The 22,281-nt window shown below is 52.5% G+C and overlaps 1 protein-coding gene across 2 annotated transcripts in view; it reads left to right on the top strand.

The window, feature by feature from the left end:
- Window positions 1–22,281, top strand: part of AFMID (arylformamidase) — a 78,468-nt gene that overhangs the window by 21,777 nt on the left and 34,410 nt on the right. Inside the window, exon 2 of one of the 2 annotated variants that reach the window (XM_068262280.1) lies at window positions 22,029–22,158. The exons of the other annotated variant lie outside the window; for it this stretch is intronic. Coding sequence (XP_068118381.1) covers window positions 22,123–22,158 — 36 coding nt within the window. The 5' untranslated portion in view covers window positions 22,029–22,122. The remainder of the gene's footprint in view (window positions 1–22,028; window positions 22,159–22,281) is intronic. 2 annotated transcript variants of the gene reach the window in all.

Below are 22,281 nucleotides of genomic sequence, written 5' to 3'. Positions count from 1 at the left end.
TCCAGGTGGTGGAGGACAGCGAGGGACTGATTAGCCTGAAGGGGGCTGGAGGAAGCCCCAGGTATGTATAACACTTTTCTTTTCCTCCTTCTCGGGTACCATTTAATTCGTAGTCGCCAAACCAAATTTTAACATATCAAAATATTTGATTTCATGAGCAAAAGGAGTGCATACATTTGCATAAATCGGCATTGGCACATATTTATTTCCATCTCATTGACCATCTCTATTAGTGACACGGCTACACATCAGGCTTTATTCTTACAGCATAGATGATATTTCGTATATGTGAGATTCTCACACTCATGATCTGACTTAAAAATACGGGGACTGCTTTACTGAAGCAGCACAAGTAACTAATTTTGATTGGTTTATTTCATTTTTGTGGACTAAGCACAGCTATTACTGTATGTATAAATTATTTAAGAGGACTATTATCTGATAGAACATTTTATCATATTTTCTATTTTAATTACAGTTTAAATTCATTCGGAGTCGGTGCATCTTCCCGACTCCGCCTCAAGGCACCCAAAAATACTCCAACTCCACAGCCCTGGTTTTAACCGGATACACAATGCGAGTCTTAAAGGGCAACTGAAGTAAGAAGGATATGGAGGCCAATACCAGTTGCTTGGTAGCCTTGCTGATCTATATGGCTGCAGTGGTGTCTGAATAACACCAGGAACAAGCATGCCGTTAATCTTGTCAGATCTGACAATGTCAGAGACATCTAATCTGCTGCATGCTTGTTCAGAGTCTCTGGTTAAAAGTATTAGAGGCAGAGGGTCAGCAGGACAGCCAGGGAACTGGTATTGTATAAAAGGAAATGCATATGGCAGCCCCCATATCCTTCATACTTCAGTTGCCCTTTAAAGGATACCCGAAGTGGCATGTGAGATGATGAGATAGAAAAGGGTATGTACAGTGCCTCGCACACAATTATGCTTTTTTTTTTTTTTTTTTTTTTTTTCCCCCTCCTTTTTCTGCCTAAAAGAGTTAAATATCAGGTATGTAAGTGGCTGACTCAGTCCTGACTCAGACAGGAAGTGACTACAGTGTGACCCTCACTGATAAGAAATTCCCCTTTTTATCTCTCTTTCTTGCTCTCAGAAGCCATTTTCTTCTAGGAAAGTGTTGTATAGTTGGAATTTCTTATCAGTGAGGGTCACACTGTAGTCACTTCCTGTCTGAGTCAGGACTGAGTCAGCCACTTACATACCTGATATTTAACTCTTTCAGGCAGAGAAAGAAAAAAAGGAACACAGCCTAGTTATTTGTGTGCTAGGCACTGTACATACACATGTCTATCTCATCATGTCACATGTCACCTCGGGTATCCTTTAAAGGGAACCTAAACTAAGAGGTATATGGATTTTTCCTTTTCAAATAATACCAGTTGCCTGACTCTCCTGCTGATCCTGTGTCTCTAATACTTTTAGCCACAGCCCCTCAACAAGCATGCAGATCAGGTGCTCTGACTGAAGTCAGACTGGATTAGCTGCATGCGTGCTTCAGGTGTGTGATTCAGCCACTACTGCAGCCAAAGAGATCAGCAGGACCAACAAGCAACTGGTATTGTTTGAAAGGAAACCTCCATATCCCTCCCAGTTTAGGTTCCCTTAAAGCTTGACCTGGCATGGAGAGGAAGGAGTTAATGTCTAGGTAAGGGAGTTAACTAGGGATGATCAATTCTCTTAACAGTGAAATGTCCTGTAAATTTTATTTACAGCTTGAATTTGGACCAATGAGAATAACTGTCAAGTTTTGTGGTACAGGGTCAAGTTGTATAATTTTCATGAAATTTGAATTTTTGAAGAAATGATTTGCATCACATTACGGTACTCATCCCCGGAGTTCACACACCATAGATGAAATCACAGCGGGGCCAAAACACTGCTGGTGAGTCTCGGGAGGTCGGGGGGGGGCAAGTGAGATTGACAAACTACATCTCATGAAACACAGATCTGTGATAAGAACACTGCAGCCAGACATTTAGTGATGAGCAGATTCCACCAAGAAACCAATCTCTCTGACTGAATCTTAGAGAGAGATCTGTTGGCTGCCCACACATCGCAGGCGGATTCCCAATCCATTTCAGCATAAAATCTCTCTGGAATTGTCCGAGTCGGCTGCCGTTCCCCAGTGTATAACTGTACCCCCTGTGTGTGCATTTATACATGTCCTGTCCCACCACACGGTGCCATTCCATCTTCGTGATGTGCTGCTCTTCCATACATGCCACTGGTGCATGGCATGTGGTGTGTGGTGATGGCATGAATGGAAAAGCCGTGTATTCTGATGACTGGCACTATGCGGTGGGCGACACAGCACAGATCATGTATAAATGTACACTGGGGGATAGCGCCGTTGGTTTTATTGTTCGTTGCTTGTCCCAATATCACTCGCTGTTACTGCCGTGCACCCGATTCACCATTTCAGCCTGGCATCTTGCAGCATGTTCAATTGGGCATGCAGTTGGCGGCACTTTTTTTTAATGTTTTTCTGATTTGATAATTATGGAACTGGATGGTCGATAGTCGCCAAGTCATAGTTACATAGTTATTTTGGTTGACATAAGACATACGTCCATCGAGTTCAACCAGTACAAAGTACAATTCCAGCCCGTCCCCCACATACCCCTGTTGATCCAGAGGAAGGCAAAAAACCCTTACAAGGCATGGTCCAATTAGCTCCAAAAGGGAAAAATTCCTTCCTGACTCCAGATGGCAATCGGATAAAATCCCTGGATCAACATCATTAGGCATTACCTAGTAATTGTAGCCATGGATGTCTTTCAACACAAGGAAAGCATCTAAGCCCCCTTTAAATGCAGGTATAGAGTTTGCCATAACGACTTCCTGTGGCAATGCATTCCACATCTTAATTACTCTTACTGTAAAGAACCCTTTCCTAAATAAATGACTAAAACGTTTTTCCTCCATGCACAGATCATGTCCTCTAGTTTTTTGAGAAGGCCTAGGGACAAAAAGCTCATCCGACAAGCTATTATTGCCCTCTGATGTATTTATACATGTTAATTAGATCCCCTCTAAGGCATCTTTTCTGTAGACTAAATAAACCCAGTTTATCTAACCTTTCTTGGTAAGTGAGACCTTCCATCCCACGTATCAATTTTGTAGCTCGTCTCTGCACCTGCTCTAAAACTGCAATATCTTTCCTGTAATGTGGTGCCCAGAACTGAATTCCATATTCCAGATGTGGCCTTACTAGAGAGTTAAACAGGATGTAACGATTGGTGTCGGCACACAGAGAGAATCTGATTATTGGTGATCTGCAGTATCACCAACAATACAGATGAATACCTGATTATTGATGATCTGCAGAATCACCAATAATACAAGTATGACTAACCTCTGGACACCTAATAGTAAGTGTTTAGTGCAACTGTAGACTATCTCCCGAGGGGTGGGAGACACAGGTGAGCAAGTACCTCCTGAGGAGCAGGTGGCCCTTGGCTGTGTGAGAACTATCTCCTAGGAGAGGAGCTAGAGATAATCTGGCAGCCCGTGATTCCCTAGAGAATGGGGAATCAGACTATACTGCAGCCAGGAGGCTCCTAGGGGATAGAGGCCCCAGCTGTACTGCGGGAAGACTCCCTGAGGAGCAGGGGGTCCCAGCAGCTAACAGACACTTGGTGGAATAGTGTCACAAGTAGTATAGAGAAACTGTACACTCTTGGAATGAGTGACAGCCAGGAGGGTCGGGCAGGCCAGGTTGGCAACACACGGGCAGATAAGGTACAGAGACAGAAGACTGATTCGGTAACCGGGTACAGGCAGGGTTTGGCAACAGGTAGGCAGATATGCAGAGGTACCGAATCAGAAAGCAATAGAGAGGTCGACAGAGCAAATGGTCACAACGAGAAGAATCCTAGTCTGGGGTGTGAGGTCCGTGGTCTCGACACCCAGGAACTAGTCTAAAGTATAACACAGCAGTGACACAGTAATCCTAAGCTTGGGTGTGAGGTCCTTGGTCTTAACACCCCGGAACTGGTCTAAAGTATAACACAACAATAATACAGTAATCTGGCTAAGTGTGAATTCCCAGGTCACCCTGGTTCTTACACACTGAGAGATCTGACTAAGGTCTGAGTGCTCACACTCATCATCAACCTGATCAGCTGATCCCTCTCCTACTGGCATAAAGGGCTGCCTCCCAGCGCACGCGTAGCTCTCCATCTGTGTGCACTAGAAGGCTCAGACAAACCAGACGCATGCTGCTGTGCGGAAACCGCTGGTCTGAACGCGGAGATAGCCGCCCCGCCTCCAGACTGCGCGGCGGCATCTCCGCAATCCATTACACAGGGGCAATATTATGCTAGCATCTCAAGTTTGTATTTCCTTTTTTAATGCATCCCAAAATTTTGTTAGCTTTAGTTGCAGCGGCTTGGCATTGAGTACGATTATTTAATTTGTTGTCGATGAGTACTCCTAAGTCCTTCTCGTTTGATGTCCCCAACTGTATCCCATTTATTTTGTATGGTGCTATACCATTGGTACGACCAAAATGCATGACTTTACATTTTTTAACATTGAATTTCATCTGCCATGTATGTGCCCATACAGCCATCCTATCCAGATCCTGTTGCAATATGACACTATCTCCCTGAGAGTTGATGATTCTGCACAATTTTGTATCATCTGCAAAAATAGCAACATGCTCACTACTGCATCTACTAGGACTAGGTAATTAATAAATAAATTGAAGAGCACTGGACACAGTACAGACCCCTGTGGGACCCCACTGCTAACAGTCTCCCATTTTGAGTACGATCCATTGACCACAGCCCTGGTTTTAACCGGATACACAATGCGAGTCTTAAAGGGCAACTGAAGTAAGAAGGATATGGAGGCCAATACCAGTTGCTTGGTAGCCTTGCTGATCTATATGGCTGCAGTGGTGTCTGAATAACACCAGGAACAAGCATGCCGTTAATCTTGTCAGATCTGACAATGTCAGAGACATCTAATCTGCTGCATGCTTGTTCAGAGTCTCTGGTTAAAAGTATTAGAGGCAGAGGGTCAGCAGGACAGCCAGGGAACTGGTATTGTATAAAAGGAAATGCATATGGCAGCCCCCATATCCTTCATACTTCAGTTGCCCTTTAAAGGATACCCGAAGTGGCATGTGAGATGATGAGATAGAAAAGGGTATGTACAGTGCCTCGCACACAATTATGCTTTTTTTTTTTTTTTTTTTTTTTTTTTCCCCCTCCTTTTTCTGCCTAAAAGAGTTAAATATCAGGTATGTAAGTGGCTGACTCAGTCCTGACTCAGACAGGAAGTGACTACAGTGTGACCCTCACTGATAAGAAATTCCCCTTTTTATCTCTCTTTCTTGCTCTCAGAAGCCATTTTCTTCTAGGAAAGTGTTGTATAGTTGGAATTTCTTATCAGTGAGGGTCACACTGTAGTCACTTCCTGTCTGAGTCAGGACTGAGTCAGCCACTTACATACCTGATATTTAACTCTTTCAGGCAGAGAAAGAAAAAAAGGAACACAGCCTAGTTATTTGTGTGCTAGGCACTGTACATACACATGTCTATCTCATCATGTCACATGTCACCTCGGGTATCCTTTAAAGGGAACCTAAACTAAGAGGTATATGGATTTTTCCTTTTCAAATAATACCAGTTGCCTGACTCTCCTGCTGATCCTGTGTCTCTAATACTTTTAGCCACAGCCCCTCAACAAGCATGCAGATCAGGTGCTCTGACTGAAGTCAGACTGGATTAGCTGCATGCGTGCTTCAGGTGTGTGATTCAGCCACTACTGCAGCCAAAGAGATCAGCAGGACCAACAAGCAACTGGTATTGTTTGAAAGGAAACCTCCATATCCCTCCCAGTTTAGGTTCCCTTAAAGCTTGACCTGGCATGGAGAGGAAGGAGTTAATGTCTAGGTAAGGGAGTTAACTAGGGATGATCAATTCTCTTAACAGTGAAATGTCCTGTAAATTTTATTTACAGCTTGAATTTGGACCAATGAGAATAACTGTCAAGTTTTGTGGTACAGGGTCAAGTTGTATAATTTTCATGAAATTTGAATTTTTGAAGAAATGATTTGCATCACATTACGGTACTCATCCCCGGAGTTCACACACCATAGATGAAATCACAGCGGGGCCAAAACACTGCTGGTGAGTCTCGGGAGGTCGGGGGGGGGGCAAGTGAGATTGACAAACTACATCTCATGAAACACAGATCTGTGATAAGAACACTGCAGCCAGACATTTAGTGATGAGCAGATTCCACCAAGAAACCAATCTCTCTGACTGAATCTTAGAGAGAGATCTGTTGGCTGCCCACACATCGCAGGCGGATTCCCAATCCATTTCAGCATAAAATCTCTCTGGAATTGTCCGAGTCGGCTGCCGTTCCCCAGTGTATAACTGTACCCCCTGTGTGTGCATTTATACATGTCCTGTCCCACCACACGGTGCCATTCCATCTTCGTGATGTGCTGCTCTTCCATACATGCCACTGGTGCATGGCATGTGGTGTGTGGTGATGGCATGAATGGAAAAGCCGTGTATTCTGATGACTGGCACTATGCGGTGGGCGACACAGCACAGATCATGTATAAATGTACACTGGGGGATAGCGCCGTTGGTTTTATTGTTCGTTGCTTGTCCCAATATCACTCGCTGTTACTGCCGTGCACCCGATTCACCATTTCAGCCTGGCATCTTGCAGCATGTTCAATTGGGCATGCAGTTGGCGGCACTTTTTTTTTAATGTTTTTCTGATTTGATAATTATGGAACTGGATGGTCGATAGTCGCCAAGTCATAGTTACATAGTTATTTTGGTTGACATAAGACATACGTCCATCGAGTTCAACCAGTACAAAGTACAATTCCAGCCCGTCCCCCACATACCCCTGTTGATCCAGAGGAAGGCAAAAAACCCTTACAAGGCATGGTCCAATTAGCTCCAAAAGGGAAAAATTCCTTCCTGACTCCAGATGGCAATCGGATAAAATCCCTGGATCAACATCATTAGGCATTACCTAGTAATTGTAGCCATGGATGTCTTTCAACACAAGGAAAGCATCTAAGCCCCCTTTAAATGCAGGTATAGAGTTTGCCATAACGACTTCCTGTGGCAATGCATTCCACATCTTAATTACTCTTACTGTAAAGAACCCTTTCCTAAATAAATGACTAAAACGTTTTTCCTCCATGCACAGATCATGTCCTCTAGTTTTTTGAGAAGGCCTAGGGACAAAAAGCTCATCCGACAAGCTATTATTGCCCTCTGATGTATTTATACATGTTAATTAGATCCCCTCTAAGGCATCTTTTCTGTAGACTAAATAAACCCAGTTTATCTAACCTTTCTTGGTAAGTGAGACCTTCCATCCCACGTATCAATTTTGTAGCTCGTCTCTGCACCTGCTCTAAAACTGCAATATCTTTCCTGTAATGTGGTGCCCAGAACTGAATTCCATATTCCAGATGTGGCCTTACTAGAGAGTTAAACAGGATGTAACGATTGGTGTCGGCACACAGAGAGAATCTGATTATTGGTGATCTGCAGTATCACCAACAATACAGATGAATACCTGATTATTGATCTGCAGAATCACCAATAATACAAGTATGACTAACCTCTGGACACCTAATAGTAAGTGTTTAGTGCAACTGTAGACTATCTCCCGAGGGGTGGGAGACACAGGTGAGCAAGTACCTCCTGAGGAGCAGGTGGCCCTTGGCTGTGTGAGAACTATCTCCTAGGAGAGGAGCTAGAGATAATCTGGCAGCCCGTGATTCCCTAGAGAATGGGGAATCAGACTATACTGCAGCCAGGAGGCTCCTAGGGGATAGAGGCCCCAGCTGTACTGCGGGAAGACTCCCTGAGGAGCAGGGGGTCCCAGCAGCTAACAGACACTTGGTGGAATAGTGTCACAAGTAGTATAGAGAAACTGTACACTCTTGGAATGAGTGACAGCCAGGAGGGTCGGGCAGGCCAGGTTGGCAACACACGGGCAGATAAGGTACAGAGACAGAAGACTGATTCGGTAACCGGGTACAGGCAGGGTTTGGCAACAGGTAGGCAGATATGCAGAGGTACCGAATCAGAAAGCAATAGAGAGGTCGACAGAGCAAATGGTCACAACGAGAAGAATCCTAGTCTGGGGTGTGAGGTCCGTGGTCTCGACACCCAGGAACTAGTCTAAAGTATAACACAGCAGTGACACAGTAATCCTAAGCTTGGGTGTGAGGTCCTTGGTCTTAACACCCCGGAACTGGTCTAAAGTATAACACAACAATAATACAGTAATCTGGCTAAGTGTGAATTCCCAGGTCACCCTGGTTCTTACACACTGAGAGATCTGACTAAGGTCTGAGTGCTCACACTCATCATCAACCTGATCAGCTGATCCCTCTCCTACTGGCATAAAGGGCTGCCTCCCAGCGCACGCGTAGCTCTCCATCTGTGTGCACTAGAAGGCTCAGACAAACCAGACGCATGCTGCTGTGCGGAAACCGCTGGTCTGAACGCGGAGATAGCCGCCCTGCCTCCAGACTGCGCGGCGGCATCTCCGCAATCCATTACACAGGGGCAATATTATGCTAGCATCTCAAGTTTGTATTTCCTTTTTTAATGCATCCCAAAATTTTGTTAGCTTTAGCTGCAGCGGCTTGGCATTGAGTACGATTATTTAATTTGTTGTCGATGAGTACTCCTAAGTCCTTCTCGTTTGATGTCCCCAACTGTATCCCATTTATTTTATATGGTGCTAGACCATTGGTACCCAAAATGCATGACTTTACATTTTTCAACATTGAATTTCATCTGCCATGTATGTGCCCATATAGCCATCCTATCCAGATCCTGTTGCAATATGACACTATCTTCCTGAGAGTTGATGATTCTGCACAATTTTGTATCCTCTGCAAAAATAGCAACATTGCTCACTACTGCATCTACTAGGTCATTAATAAATAAATTGAAGCGCACTGGACCCAGTACAGACCCCTGTGGGACCCCACTGCTAACAGTCTCCCACTTTGAGTATGATCCATTGACCACAACTCTTTGTTTTCTGTCCATTAGCCAGTTCCCTATCCATGCACACAGACTCTTCCCCAGTCCTTGCATCCTCAACTTTTGCACCAGACTTTTGTGGGGAACAGTGTCGAAGGCCTTTGCAAGGTCCAAGTATATCACATCTACAGCATTCCCAATATCCATATTAGCATTCACTACCTCATAAAAGCTGAGCATGTTAGTCAAACAGGACCTGTCTTTAGTAAACCCATGTTGATGCTGAGAAATAAGATTATTTCCTACTATGAAGTCATGTATAGTATCTCTTAGTAACCCCTCAAATAGTTTGCATACAACTGATGTTAAGCTTACAGGTCTATAATTTCCTGGATCTGATTTTTTGCCCTTCTAAAATAATGGGAAAACGTGGGCTGTACGCCAATCCACTGGGACTCTGCCAGTTGCAAGAGAGTCACAAAAGATTATTTATCTATAACTGAACTTAATTCCCTTAGGACCCGAGGATGCATGCCATCCGGGCCAGGTGCCTTGTCTATTTTTAATTTATTTAGTCTTGCCTTCACTTCTTTCTGCGTTAAGTATTTTTAATATTACAGTTGGAAAATTGAGACTCTTCTGCATCTGTAATTTGCAACAGTGCTGTTTCCTTTGTGAAGACAGAAGCAAAGAAAGCATTTAATAACTCTGCCTTACCTTGGTCATCCACCATTGAGTTCCCACCCTCATCCTTTAGGAGTCCTATACAGTCAACCTTTTCTTTTTTTAGAGTTGATGTACTTGTAAAACTTTTTTGGGTTAGATTTGATATCCTTAGCGATTTGATTTTTCACCTTCGATCTTTGTCAGCCTAATTTCTTTTTTACAATTTGTATTGCACTCCTTATAATTGCTTAGTGCAGCCTCGGTCCCCTCCTGTTTTAGGACCTTATAGGCATTCTTTTTTCCCCTTCATTTTATCTCTAACCTTTCTATTCATCCATAGAGGCCTTTTTTTATTCCTAGACATTTTGTTTCCATATGGGATATACATACTACAATCATAGGCAAACGCAGGGGGGGATTACAGCTGCCCAGAATCCCCCCTCAGACCAGGGCCGGTGCAGTGTCTGGGGAAAGGCACAAGTTGGGACACCAGAATATCTGCAGGAATCCTCCCGCTCACAGCACTGCCCCCTTTCTTCCTGTGCTACAGTTGACTTTGAATGGAGCAGCAGTGTGTGTACAGAGCATGGAGCAGCTCTGGAAAACTTAACAGAGTCCGGTATGAGCACAACCCTGTGCCCTGCTGTGTGAATGCTTCACTTTCCTCTTCATTAGCAATGTCAGCTGTCCTCATTATTATCTGTATCCAAACTGCTCCTGATCGATCCCGTTGTCGATCGGGAGCGGATTGGACATTTAGGAAACAATTTTTAGATCCTGTCAGTCGGACAGGAAATTGCATTATGTGTACCCAGCATGATGTCTACCATATTATTATACTGTATTGTGCGTGGCTGAGAGACCTTTCAGGAATCCCCCCCCCTTGAAAATCCTGGGTTTGCCCCTGACAATATTGATTGAGAATAAGTTTAAAAGCTTGCCATTTCCCTTCAGTGTCCTCCCCTTGTAGTACATTATCCCCCCTTTCCACCCCCCATAACACTATATACTCTGTACAGCGCTGCGGAAGATGGCGCTATATAAATACTAAATAATGAAGGGGGTACAACCAAAGGCACAGAGGGGGTACAGAGGCACAGGGGGTGATACAGCGATAGAGAAGTTGACCCTCTTTGCCACAGCCTGCACTCAGGGATCAAGCAGTTATATTTTGAGTTAAGTAATTATTGAGCAGTAGGGCTAATGCTGGTTTTCTACCTATGACACACAGGGAGCAAAGAGCCACATGGGGTACAAACAGAGGCACAGAGGGGGTATTAGCACATGCACAGGGTGTACAGAGGCACCGAGGGGGGGGGGGAGGGAACAGGGGTTACAAACAGGCACCGAGGGGGTACAAACAGGCACCGAGGGGGTACAAGCACAGGCGGTACAAACAGGGGGTACAGTGCCACAGGGGGTACAGAGGCACAGGAGGTACAAACAGAGGGACAGAGGGTACAGTGCCACAGGGGGTACAGAGGCACAGGAGGTACAAACAGAGGGACAGGGGGTACAAGTGGAGTCACAGAGTGGGTACAGAGGCACAGGGGGTACAGAGGTGAGGACATAGAGAGGAACAGATGGGGGGCATAGAGGGGCACAGAGGGAGAACAAAGGCACTGAAGGTGACAAACAGACACAGAGGGAGACAGAGGCGCAGAAAGGGACACTGGAGGCAAAGGGGGGCACATAGGAGGCAAAGGGGACAGAGATTGCACAGAGTTTTGACCTAAGAACAGATTCAGGTTAAGAACGAACCTACAGTCCCTATCTAATTTGTTAACTGGGGACTACCTGTACATTAAATATACCAGAAACATCTCAATAGTGAAGTAAATGAATGCTGTGTGAATGAAACTGGGTGAACTTTTGACCTTTATAAAAACCTTACTATCTCAAAAACGATAACAGATAGAACAATGATTTTTGCAGCACAAACAGGCACAAACCCAGCACTAACCACCAATACCATTTTCGTGTCTGTGTGCTGTTGTAGGGGGGGCTGGGTGAACTTTTGACCTTTATAAAAACCTTTAATATCTTGAAAACGATAACCGGTAGAATGGTGATTTTTACAGCACAAACGGGCACAAACCCAGCGCTAACCAACTATACCACTTTGGTGTCCGTGCGCTGTTGTAGTGGGGCTGGGTGATGTCAGACTGGGAAAAAATAATTGCTATTAACTTCAAAACAAAAGCAGCACAAATCCTTACAGTGTTCTCCCCAGAAATTTTTTTTCAGCCGGGTGGCATGAAAAAGTAGCCGGGTGGGGTGTGATAACGGAATGCAGGGCCGGCACTTCTCTGCATACAGCAAAGGAGAAGGTGAGCCAATAACAGCCGGGTGGTCACCAAAACTAGCCGGGTGCAGCACCCGGCTAAAAGAGCCTGGGGAGAACACTGCCTTATTTTTGTGGCACAAACGTAGCACTAACTAAACACACTAAAATGTTTTATTTGTGCTGAGTATAGGGGGGCCAACTTCACACAGCGAAATTGGTACACTGAAGTAAGAAATGGCACCCGGCTGGTTATCTTGAGGGTTGGCCTCTCTGCAGGAGCTTGTACACGTAATAACAATGCTTCACTTAATCCACACACTCCTCCATAGGCTGTAAGGGTCATAACATGAGACGTGCAGCAAGTACAGTAGTGCAGAGCACAACTAAAGGACATAAAGCACATAAAGAGATGACTGTGCACTTGTCTCTTTAAGACCTTTTATTCAGTAGACAGCATACAGCCACGAATGCAGCAGTTTGACAAATGGTAAAGATGCATCAAACCTGGGGTGGTGGAGGGTGTCTGGTGAGCTGGGAAGGGTGACCAGGGGGTGAAAACTGCAAGTGTACCAAAAAAAAAAAAAAAAAAATAATTGATGCTGTTTTCAAGGCAAAGGGTGGTCACCCCAAATATTGTTGAAGATTTGTTCACTGCATTATTTTAAATGATGAAAAATAAATGCTACCTGGATTTATAAAAATTATTTTATCAGCAATTTTTTTTTTTATTTTTTTTTACACCTGCCTTAAACTTTAGCACACTACTGTGTATGTGTAAGAACAGAACAGAACAGAACAGAACAGAACAGAACAGAACAGAACAGAACAGAACAGAACAGAACAGAACAGAACAGAACAGAACAGAACAGAACAGAACAGAACAGAACAGAACAGAACAGAACAGAACAGAACAGAACAGAACAGAACAGAACAGAACAGAACAGAACAGAACAGAACAGAACAGAACAGAACAGAACAGAACAGAACAGAACAGAACAGAACAGAACAGAACAGAACAGAACAGAACAGAACAGAACAGAACAGAACAGAACAGAACAGAACAGAACAGAACAGAACAGAACAGAACAGAACAGAACAGAACAGAACAGAACAGAACAGAACAGAACAGAACAGAACAGAACAGAACAGAACAGAACAGAACAGAACAGAACAGAACAGAACAGAACAGAACAGAACAGAACAGAACAGAACAGAACAGAACAGAACAGAACAGAACAGAACAGAACAGAACAGAACAGAACAGAACAGAACAGAACAGAACAGAACAGAACAGAACAGAACAGAACAGAACAGAACAGAACAGAACAGAACAGAACAGAACAGAACAGAACAGAACAGAACAGAACAGAACAGAACAGAACAGAACAGAACAGAACAGAACAGAACAGAACAGAACAGAACAGAACAGAACAGAACAGAACAGAACAGAACAGAACAGAACAGAACAGAACAGAACAGAACAGAACAGAACAGAACAGAACAGAACAGAACAGAACAGAACAGAACAGAACAGAACAGAACAGAACAGAACAGAACAGAACAGAACAGAACAGAACAGAACAGAACAGAACAGAACAGAACAGAACAGAACAGAACAGAACAGAACAGAACAGAACAGAACAGAACAGAACAGAACAGAACAGAACAGAACAGAACAGAACAGAACAGAACAGAACAGAACAGAACAGAACAGAACAGAACAGAACAGAACAGAACAGAACAGAACAGAACAGAACAGAACAGAACAGAACAGAACAGAACAGAACAGAACAGAACAGAACAGAACAGAACAGAACAGAACAGAACAGAACAGAACAGAACAGAACAGAACAGAACAGAACAGAACAGAACAGAACAGAACAGAACAGAACAGAACAGAACAGAACAGAACAGAACAGAACAGAACAGAACAGAACAGAACAGAACAGAACAGAACAGAACAGAACAGAACAGAACAGAACAGAACAGAACAGAACAGAACAGAACAGAACAGAACAGAACAGAACAGAACAGAACAGAACAGAACAGAACAGAACAGAACAGAACAGAACAGAACAGAACAGAACAGAACAGAACAGAACAGAACAGAACAGAACAGAACAGAACAGAACAGAACAGAACAGAACAGAACAGAACAGAACAGAACAGAACAGAACAGAACAGAACAGAACCTTTGCGACCTATATCTAAATCACTTTACAAGGACGGCCTGTGGGCCCCTTGCAGGACCCGACCCGCGGTCCGCTGCGTCGGGGCCCCAGGCCTCCGGCCTGTGGGCCCCTTGCAGGACCCGACCCGCGGTCCGCTGCGTCGGGGCCCCAGGCCTCCGGCCTGTGGGCCCCTTGCAGGACCCGACCCGCGGTCCGCTGCGTCGGGGCCCCAGGCCTCCGGCCTGTGGGCCCCTTGCAGGACCCGACCCGCGGTCCGCTGCGTCGGGGCCCCAGGCCTCCGGCCTGTGGGCCCCTTGCAGGACCCGACCCGCGGTCCGCTGCGTCGGGGCCCCAGGCCTCCGGCCTGTGGGCCCCTTGCAGGACCCGACCCGCGGTCCGCTGCGTCGGGGCCCCAGGCCTCCGGCCTGTGGGCCCCTTGCAGGACCCGACCCGCGGTCCGCTGCGTCGGGGCCCCAGGCCTCCGGCCTGTGGGCCCCTTGCAGGACCCGACCCGCGGTCCGCTGCGTCGGGGCCCCAGGCCTCCGGCCTGTGGGCCCCTTGCAGGACCCGACCCGCGGTCCGCTGCGTCGGGGCCCCAGGCCTCCGGCCTGTGGGCCCCTTGCAGGACCCGACCCGCGGTCCGCTGCGTCGGGGCCCCAGGCCTCCGGCCTGTGGGCCCCTTGCAGGACCCGACCCGCGGTCCGCTGCGTCGGGGCCCCAGGCCTCCGGCCTGTGGGCCCCTTGCAGGACCCGACCCGCGGTCCGCTGCGTCGGGGCCCCAGGCCTCCGGCCTGTGGGCCCCTTGCAGGACCCGACCCGCGGTCCGCTGCGTCGGGGCCCCAGGCCTCCGGCCTGTGGGCCCCTTGCAGGACCCGACCCGCGGTCCGCTGCGTCGGGGCCCCAGGCCTCCGGCCTGTGGGCCCCTTGCAGGACCCGACCCGCGGTCCGCTGCGTCGGGGCCCCAGGCCTCCGGCCTGTGGGCCCCTTGCAGGACCCGACCCGCGGTCCGCTGCGTCGGGGCCCCAGGCCTCCGGCCTGTGGGCCCCTTGCAGGACCCGACCCGCGGTCCGCTGCGTCGGGGCCCCAGGCCTCCGGCCTGTGGGCCCCTTGCAGGACCCGACCCGCGGTCCGCTGCGTCGGGGCCCCAGGCCTCCGGCCTGTGGGCCCCTTGCAGGACCCGACCCGCGGTCCGCTGCGTCGGGGCCCCAGGCCTCCGGCCTGTGGGCCCCTTGCAGGACCCGACCCGCGGTCCGCTGCGTCGGGGCCCCAGGCCTCCGGCCTGTGGGCCCCTTGCAGGACCCGACCCGCGGTCCGCTGCGTCGGGGCCCCAGGCCTCCGGCCTGTGGGCCCCTTGCAGGACCCGACCCGCGGTCCGCTGCGTCGGGGCCCCAGGCCTCCGGCCTGTGGGCCCCTTGCAGGACCCGACCCGCGGTCCGCTGCGTCGGGGCCCCAGGCCTCCGGCCTGTGGGCCCCTTGCAGGACCCGACCCGCGGTCCGCTGCGTCGGGGCCCCAGGCCTCCGGCCTGTGGGCCCCTTGCAGGACCCGACCCGCGGTCCGCTGCGTCGGGGCCCCAGGCCTCCGGCCTGTGGGCCCCTTGCAGGACCCGACCCGCGGTCCGCTGCGTCGGGGCCCCAGGCCTCCGGCCTGTGGGCCCCTTGCAGGACCCGACCCGCGGTCCGCTGCGTCGGGGCCCCAGGCCTCCGGCCTGTGGGCCCCTTGCAGGACCCGACCCGCGGTCCGCTGCGTCGGGGCCCCAGGCCTCCGGCCTGTGGGCCCCTTGCAGGACCCGACCCGCGGTCCGCTGCGTCGGGGCCCCAGGCCTCCGGCCTGTGGGCCCCTTGCAGGACCCGACCCGCGGTCCGCTGCGTCGGGGCCCCAGGCCTCCGGCCTGTGGGCCCCTTGCAGGACCCGACCCGCGGTCCGCTGCGTCGGGGCCCCAGGCCTCCGGCCTGTGGGCCCCTTGCAGGACCCGACCCGCGGTCCGCTGCGTCGGGGCCCCAGGCCTCCGGCCTGTGGGCCCCTTGCAGGACCCGACCCGCGGTCCGCTGCGTCGGGGCCCCAGGCCTCCGGCCTGTGGGCCCCTTGCAGGACCCGACCCGCGGTCCGCTGCGTCGGGGCCCCAGGCCTCCGGCCTGTGGGCCCCTTGCAGGACCCGACCCGCGGTCCGCTGCGTCGGGGCCCCAGGCCTCCGGCCTGTGGGCCCCTTGCAGGACCCGACCCGCGGTCCGCTGCGTCGGGGCCCCAGGCCTCCGGCCTGTGGGCCCCTTGCAGGACCCGACCCGCGGTCCGCTGCGTCGGGTCCGGCCTGTGGGCCCCTTGCAGGACCCGACCCGCGGTCCGCTGCGTCGGGGCCCCAGGCCTCCGGCCTGTGGGCCCCTTGCAGGACCCGACCCGCGGTCCGCTGCGTCGGGGCCCCAGGCCTCCGGCCTGTGGGCCCCTTGCAGGACCCGACCCGCGGTCCGCTGCGTCGGGGCCCCAGGCCTCCGGCCTGTGGGCCCCTTGCAGGACCCGACCCGCGGTCCGCTGCGTCGGGGCCCCAGGCCTCCGGCCTGTGGGCCCCTTGCAGGACCCGACCCGCGGTCCGCTGCGTCGGGGCCCCAGGCCTCCGGCCTGTGGGCCCCTTGCAGGACCCGACCCGCGGTCCGCTGCGTCGGGGCCCCAGGCCTCCGGCCTGTGGGCCCCTTGCAGGACCCGACCCGCGGTCCGCTGCGTCGGGGCCCCAGGCCTCCGGCCTGTGGGCCCCTTGCAGGACCCGACCCGCGGTCCGCTGCGTCGGGGCCCCAGGCCTCCGGCCTGTGGGCCCCTTGCAGGACCCGACCCGCGGTCCGCTGCGTCGGGGCCCCAGGCCTCCGGCCTGTGGGCCCCTTGCAGGACCCGACCCGCGGTCCGCTGCGTCGGGGCCCCAGGCCTCCGGCCTGTGGGCCCCTTGCAGGACCCGACCCGCGGTCCGCTGCGTCGGGGCCCCAGGCCTCCGGCCTGTGGGCCCCTTGCAGGACCCGACCCGCGGTCCGCTGCGTCGGGGCCCCAGGCCTCCGGCCTGTGGGCCCCTTGCAGGACCCGACCCGCGGTCCGCTGCGTCGGGGCCCCAGGCCTCCGGCCTGTGGGCCCCTTGCAGGACCCGACCCGCGGTCCGCTGCGTCGGGGCCCCAGGCCTCCGGCCTGTGGGCCCCTTGCAGGACCCGACCCGCGGTCCGCTGCGTCGGGGCCCCAGGCCTCCGGCCTGTGGGCCCCTTGCAGGACCCGACCCGCGGTCCGCTGCGTCGGGGCCCCAGGCCTCCGGCCTGTGGGCCCCTTGCAGGACCCGACCCGCGGTCCGCTGCGTCGGGGCCCCAGGCCTCCGGCCTGTGGGCCCCTTGCAGGACCCGACCCGCGGTCCGCTGCGTCGGGGCCCCAGGCCTCCGGCCTGTGGGCCCCTTGCAGGACCCGACCCGCGGTCCGCTGCGTCGGGGCCCCAGGCCTCCGGCCTGTGGGCCCCTTGCAGGACCCGACCCGCGGTCCGCTGCGTCGGGGCCCCAGGCCTCCGGCCTGTGGGCCCCTTGCAGGACCCGACCCGCGGTCCGCTGCGTCGGGGCCCCAGGCCTCCGGCCTGTGGGCCCCTTGCAGGACCCGACCCGCGGTCCGCTGCGTCGGGGCCCCAGGCCTCCGGCCTGTGGGCCCCTTGCAGGACCCGACCCGCGGTCCGCTGCGTCGGGGCCCCAGGCCTCCGGCCTGTGGGCCCCTTGCAGGACCCGACCCGCGGTCCGCTGCGTCGGGGCCCCAGGCCTCCGGCCTGTGGGCCCCTTGCAGGACCCGACCCGCGGTCCGCTGCGTCGGGGCCCCAGGCCTCCGGCCTGTGGGCCCCTTGCAGGACCCGACCCGCGGTCCGCTGCGTCGGGGCCCCAGGCCTCCGGCCTGTGGGCCCCTTGCAGGACCCGACCCGCGGTCCGCTGCGTCGGGGCCCCAGGCCTCCGGCCTGTGGGCCCCTTGCAGGACCCGACCCGCGGTCCGCTGCGTCGGGGCCCCAGGCCTCCGGCCTGTGGGCCCCTTGCAGGACCCGACCCGCGGTCCGCTGCGTCGGGGCCCCAGGCCTCCGGCCTGTGGGCCCCTTGCAGGACCCGACCCGCGGTCCGCTGCGTCGGGGCCCCAGGCCTCCGGCCTGTGGGCCCCTTGCAGGACCCGACCCGCGGTCCGCTGCGTCGGGGCCCCAGGCCTCCGGCCTGTGGGCCCCTTGCAGGACCCGACCCGCGGTCCGCTGCGTCGGGGCCCCAGGCCTCCGGCCTGTGGGCCCCTTGCAGGACCCGACCCGCGGTCCGCTGCGTCGGGGCCCCAGGCCTCCGGCCTGTGGGCCCCTTGCAGGACCCGACCCGCGGTCCGCTGCGTCGGGGCCCCAGGCCTCCGCTTTTAAATTGGCTAAAAATGTGTTGTGAAGAGTTCCAGTGAGCTTCCTTAACTTTTGGAGCGATTGGATAAGTGTGTGAACTCCGGTATGTTTGTTAAAGGGTACCTGAAGCAAGTGGTATATTATGGCTGCCATATTTATTTATTTTTCTAAACCAGTTGCCTGGCTGTCTCTTCTTATAATGCTTTTAGCCATAGACCCAGAGCAGGCATGCCTTGCAGCAGATCAGGTGTGGTTTTTTTTTTTTGACATTCTTGTCAGATCTGACAAGATTAGCTGTATGGTTGTTTCTGTTGTGATTTAGACTTTACTGCAGCTAAATAGACCACCAGCTGTCATGCAGACCACATTGTGTCCAAAGTCCAACCGCACAACTGGGACATCAGTTTTCAGCTCCGACATCTCAAAAAAATGAAAGCTATTGTAGTGGCGTAATAGCTGGTGGCAGTGGCAGGCTATTGTGGTGGCAGTGGCAGCAGAAGATACAGTTTTGTGTGGACCCTGGTGGTGGTGGGTACCACAGACAGCAACAGCAGCAGCAACAGGAGGAGTAGGTAGATGCAGCTATTGTAGTGGCGTAATAGCTGGTAGTGACAGCAGAAGATATAGTTTTGTGTGGACCCAGGTGGTGGTGGGTACCACAGACAGCAGCAGCAGGAGGAGTAGGTAGATGCAGCTATCGTAGTGGCGTAATAACTGGTAGTGGCGGCAGAAGATATAGTTTTGTGTGGACCCTAGTGGTGGTGGGTACCACAGGCAGGAGCAGCAGGAGGAGAAGTAGGTAGTCATGTAGATGCACACTGGTGGTGGGAGCAGCACAGGCAGCAGGAGACAGGAGAAGTGGTGTAACGTGTGGCAGACACCATAAATATTCCCCCATGGCACCTAGTTTTGGTACCCTGGCACAGTTAAAACATTACAAAGTAGAGGTTCCAGGAAGCGGTCGTACTGCCGCAGTTGGGGCCTCCCCACAACTCGGACGGCAAAGTTATCAGCCCAGACACCTCCAAAAAAAATTACACAGCAATTGTTTAGATAGACCATGGCACCTAGTGTGTTGGTACCAAGGCTGTAAAAATGTTTTTGAACCAGGCTTATTACTCAAGACGGAGCCTGGAGGTTGTGGTGGTAAAGGGTGGTAAGGCAGGCATAGTGGTTTCCAGCCACTTCATTTCCCCCTCTTGCCAACAACAGGGGTCAGGAATTCACCAACCACCCAAGCCTGATTTATTTTGAGAAACGTCAGTCTGTCCACAGACTGGGTGGACAGACGAGCGATTCTCGGTGACCACGCCACCGGCCGCACTGAAGCACCTCTCGGACAGCACGCTGGAAGGGGGGCAAGCAAGGATTTCCAGGGTATGCTGCGTCAGCTTGCTCCAAATATCCAGGTGCTTGACCCAGTAATCCAAGGGATCTACAGGGGTGTCGCTGTCAAGCCCGCTGTAGGATCCCATGTAGTCTGCCACCATCTGGGTCAGGCACTGGTTCTGGCTTTGATAGCCGCATGCTGCTGCAGGCACCTCCTCAGTCGGCAGCTGTACCGGCGTGACGTACAGCACCTTTGTGAGAGACAGCAGGTTTGATGGGTGCTTCTGCTGCTGGACACAGGCACCAGCTGCTGTGCTGGCTGGACTGTGACAGCAGGGGGGGGGGGGGGGGTGGAACTAAGTATGGGGGAAGGCTTCCTCCAAGCGCTGAACCAGGGACCGCTGCAAGTCCCTCATTCGACGCACCGGGTCTCCTCCTACAGGCAAGAACTGATGCAGCTTCCCCTTCAGCTGTGGGTCCAGCATCAGGGTGATCAAGATATCGTCATCCTGACCACGCATCTGCTTCACCCTTGGGTCACTGCTCAGGCACTGCAGCATGTGCGCTGCCATGGGGAAGAGGGCTGCCATCTCTGCTGACACATAATCATCTCCCCCAGTGCGGTCCTCCTCCTCTGATTCCTGAGCCTCCCCCTGCTCTCTCCACCCGTGCACCACTGCAGCTGCACTTGGCTGTACCTTCTCATCCTCAAGGTCAGGGACCTCCAACTCCTCCAAGTCCTCAACCTCCTCCTCCTGCCGCACAGAGGTGGACTGTGCAGGTGGCTGACACCCCCCCCCCCCCCCCAAAAACTCCTCTTCTGCTGACACATCAGGCACGGACTCCCCCAACAATCACCGTCACCATCTGTGACTCCTCCACATACCCCATTGCACCCAGAATATCCTCCTCAAACTCATTGGTAACAGCCCTGATTGCGCTCGCGGTGCCTGGAGTAAAGAGCATGCTTTTGTGCAGGCTGCCCGCTGGGGTCGACATGATGGCCGACGAGTCCCCATGCACTGCTGGGCGGCTGCTGCTTCTCCTGTGAACAGGAGTGGTGGTGGGGGTGGAGCTCTCTGTTGTAGAGCTGGTGGTGGCCTGCTCATCCACCATCAGCTGCATCACAGGCTCGTCGTCTTTCTCCTCCAATTTGCGGCGCCGACCCTGCTGAAACATGGCCGCTACACGCTGCTGCGCCTCTGCAGCGTGACTCCCCCTAACAGCTGGTTGCCCAGTGCATCCACGGCCGGTGGCTAGCGGTGGAATGGACACTGGCACGACATACTATTACCGGCTATGGTGGCAGGGAGTCAGGTACAGGCAGGAGGGTTAGTGTTAGTCAGCACAGCGGGGGTACAGTGGTTAGGGTAAGGCAGGGGGTGGAGTGGTAAGTTTGGGCAGAGGTAGAAGGAGGGTTCCCTGTGAGAGTAGGCGGGGACTTTAGTATACATTACCTGGTCCCAGGCGATCGCGTCTCCTCTACTTCCTAGTTAGTTTGCAGCTGTTCTGCAGCCAGCCAATCACCATGCGGCTTCAGTCCCTGCATGGTGATTGGCTGGCTGCAGGACTCCTGCACATTAACCAGGAAGTGGAAGAGATGTGATCGCTGGGACCAGGTAATGTATGAGAGATGTCGCTAATGACATCCTATTACTAAGGTTATGTAACGTTTTAGGACATTTCTGAAACGTTAAATAGCTTTACTACCAAGAAGTCGTCATTGGTATCACCCTGCGCCATTTTTTTGCGGCACCTTTTTTTATGTATCCTGGGGCTGGACAGGCGGCCCTGCATGGAGTCAGATCTGAGTATGGACGCAGCTGCGCTCAGACTCGACATGTCGCTGTTCTCTGCCGCCGGGTAACGCCACCGCATGTGAGCGTGACAGGCGTGCTGTTACTACTGCTGCAATTTTTTTTGCATTCAAATTGCCCTCGAATTGCACTGGCAGGCGGCAGACGGGAGATCGAACTGCTCGACAAACGCACAGCTCAGCGTTCCATCTGAGAAAGGCCTTATAAACATACATAAGAATATAACACAATGGTTTATAAACAGAAAAAAACCCACTACCCAATTTCCTCTATTTGCAATAAGTAATAAATGCCAGGAAAGCAGCATAGACTCCCTGCAAGCTAAACCGCTGGTTAACCATTTCTCAGCTTTGCGCTGCTGGGATAATGTTTATTATATGTACATAGGAGGTGTCATTGATGGACTGGATTGGTCATCTGCAGAGGCGGCACCGCTGTGGTGTAATGAAGGGGCAGAGTCCTCCCGCAGGCCACAGACAGCATGGAGATACAGAGCTGGAGACGGATGGATAAACAGGTAATCATGCTATGATTAGTCACACCTGAAGCGTGTAGTGTGTGCGACAGCAGCTGATCAGGGCTGGAACAAAATGGCAGTGCTCAGGTCAACTTCCTGTCTCCAGATAGCACTGAAGCTCGA

This window comes from Hyperolius riggenbachi, chromosome 12 (assembly GCF_040937935.1).
Source record: "Hyperolius riggenbachi isolate aHypRig1 chromosome 12, aHypRig1.pri, whole genome shotgun sequence".
NCBI lineage: Eukaryota > Metazoa > Chordata > Amphibia > Anura > Hyperoliidae > Hyperolius > Hyperolius riggenbachi.
Note: the sequence above shows the minus strand (reverse complement) of the source record. Positions and strands in the feature narration are given on the sequence as shown.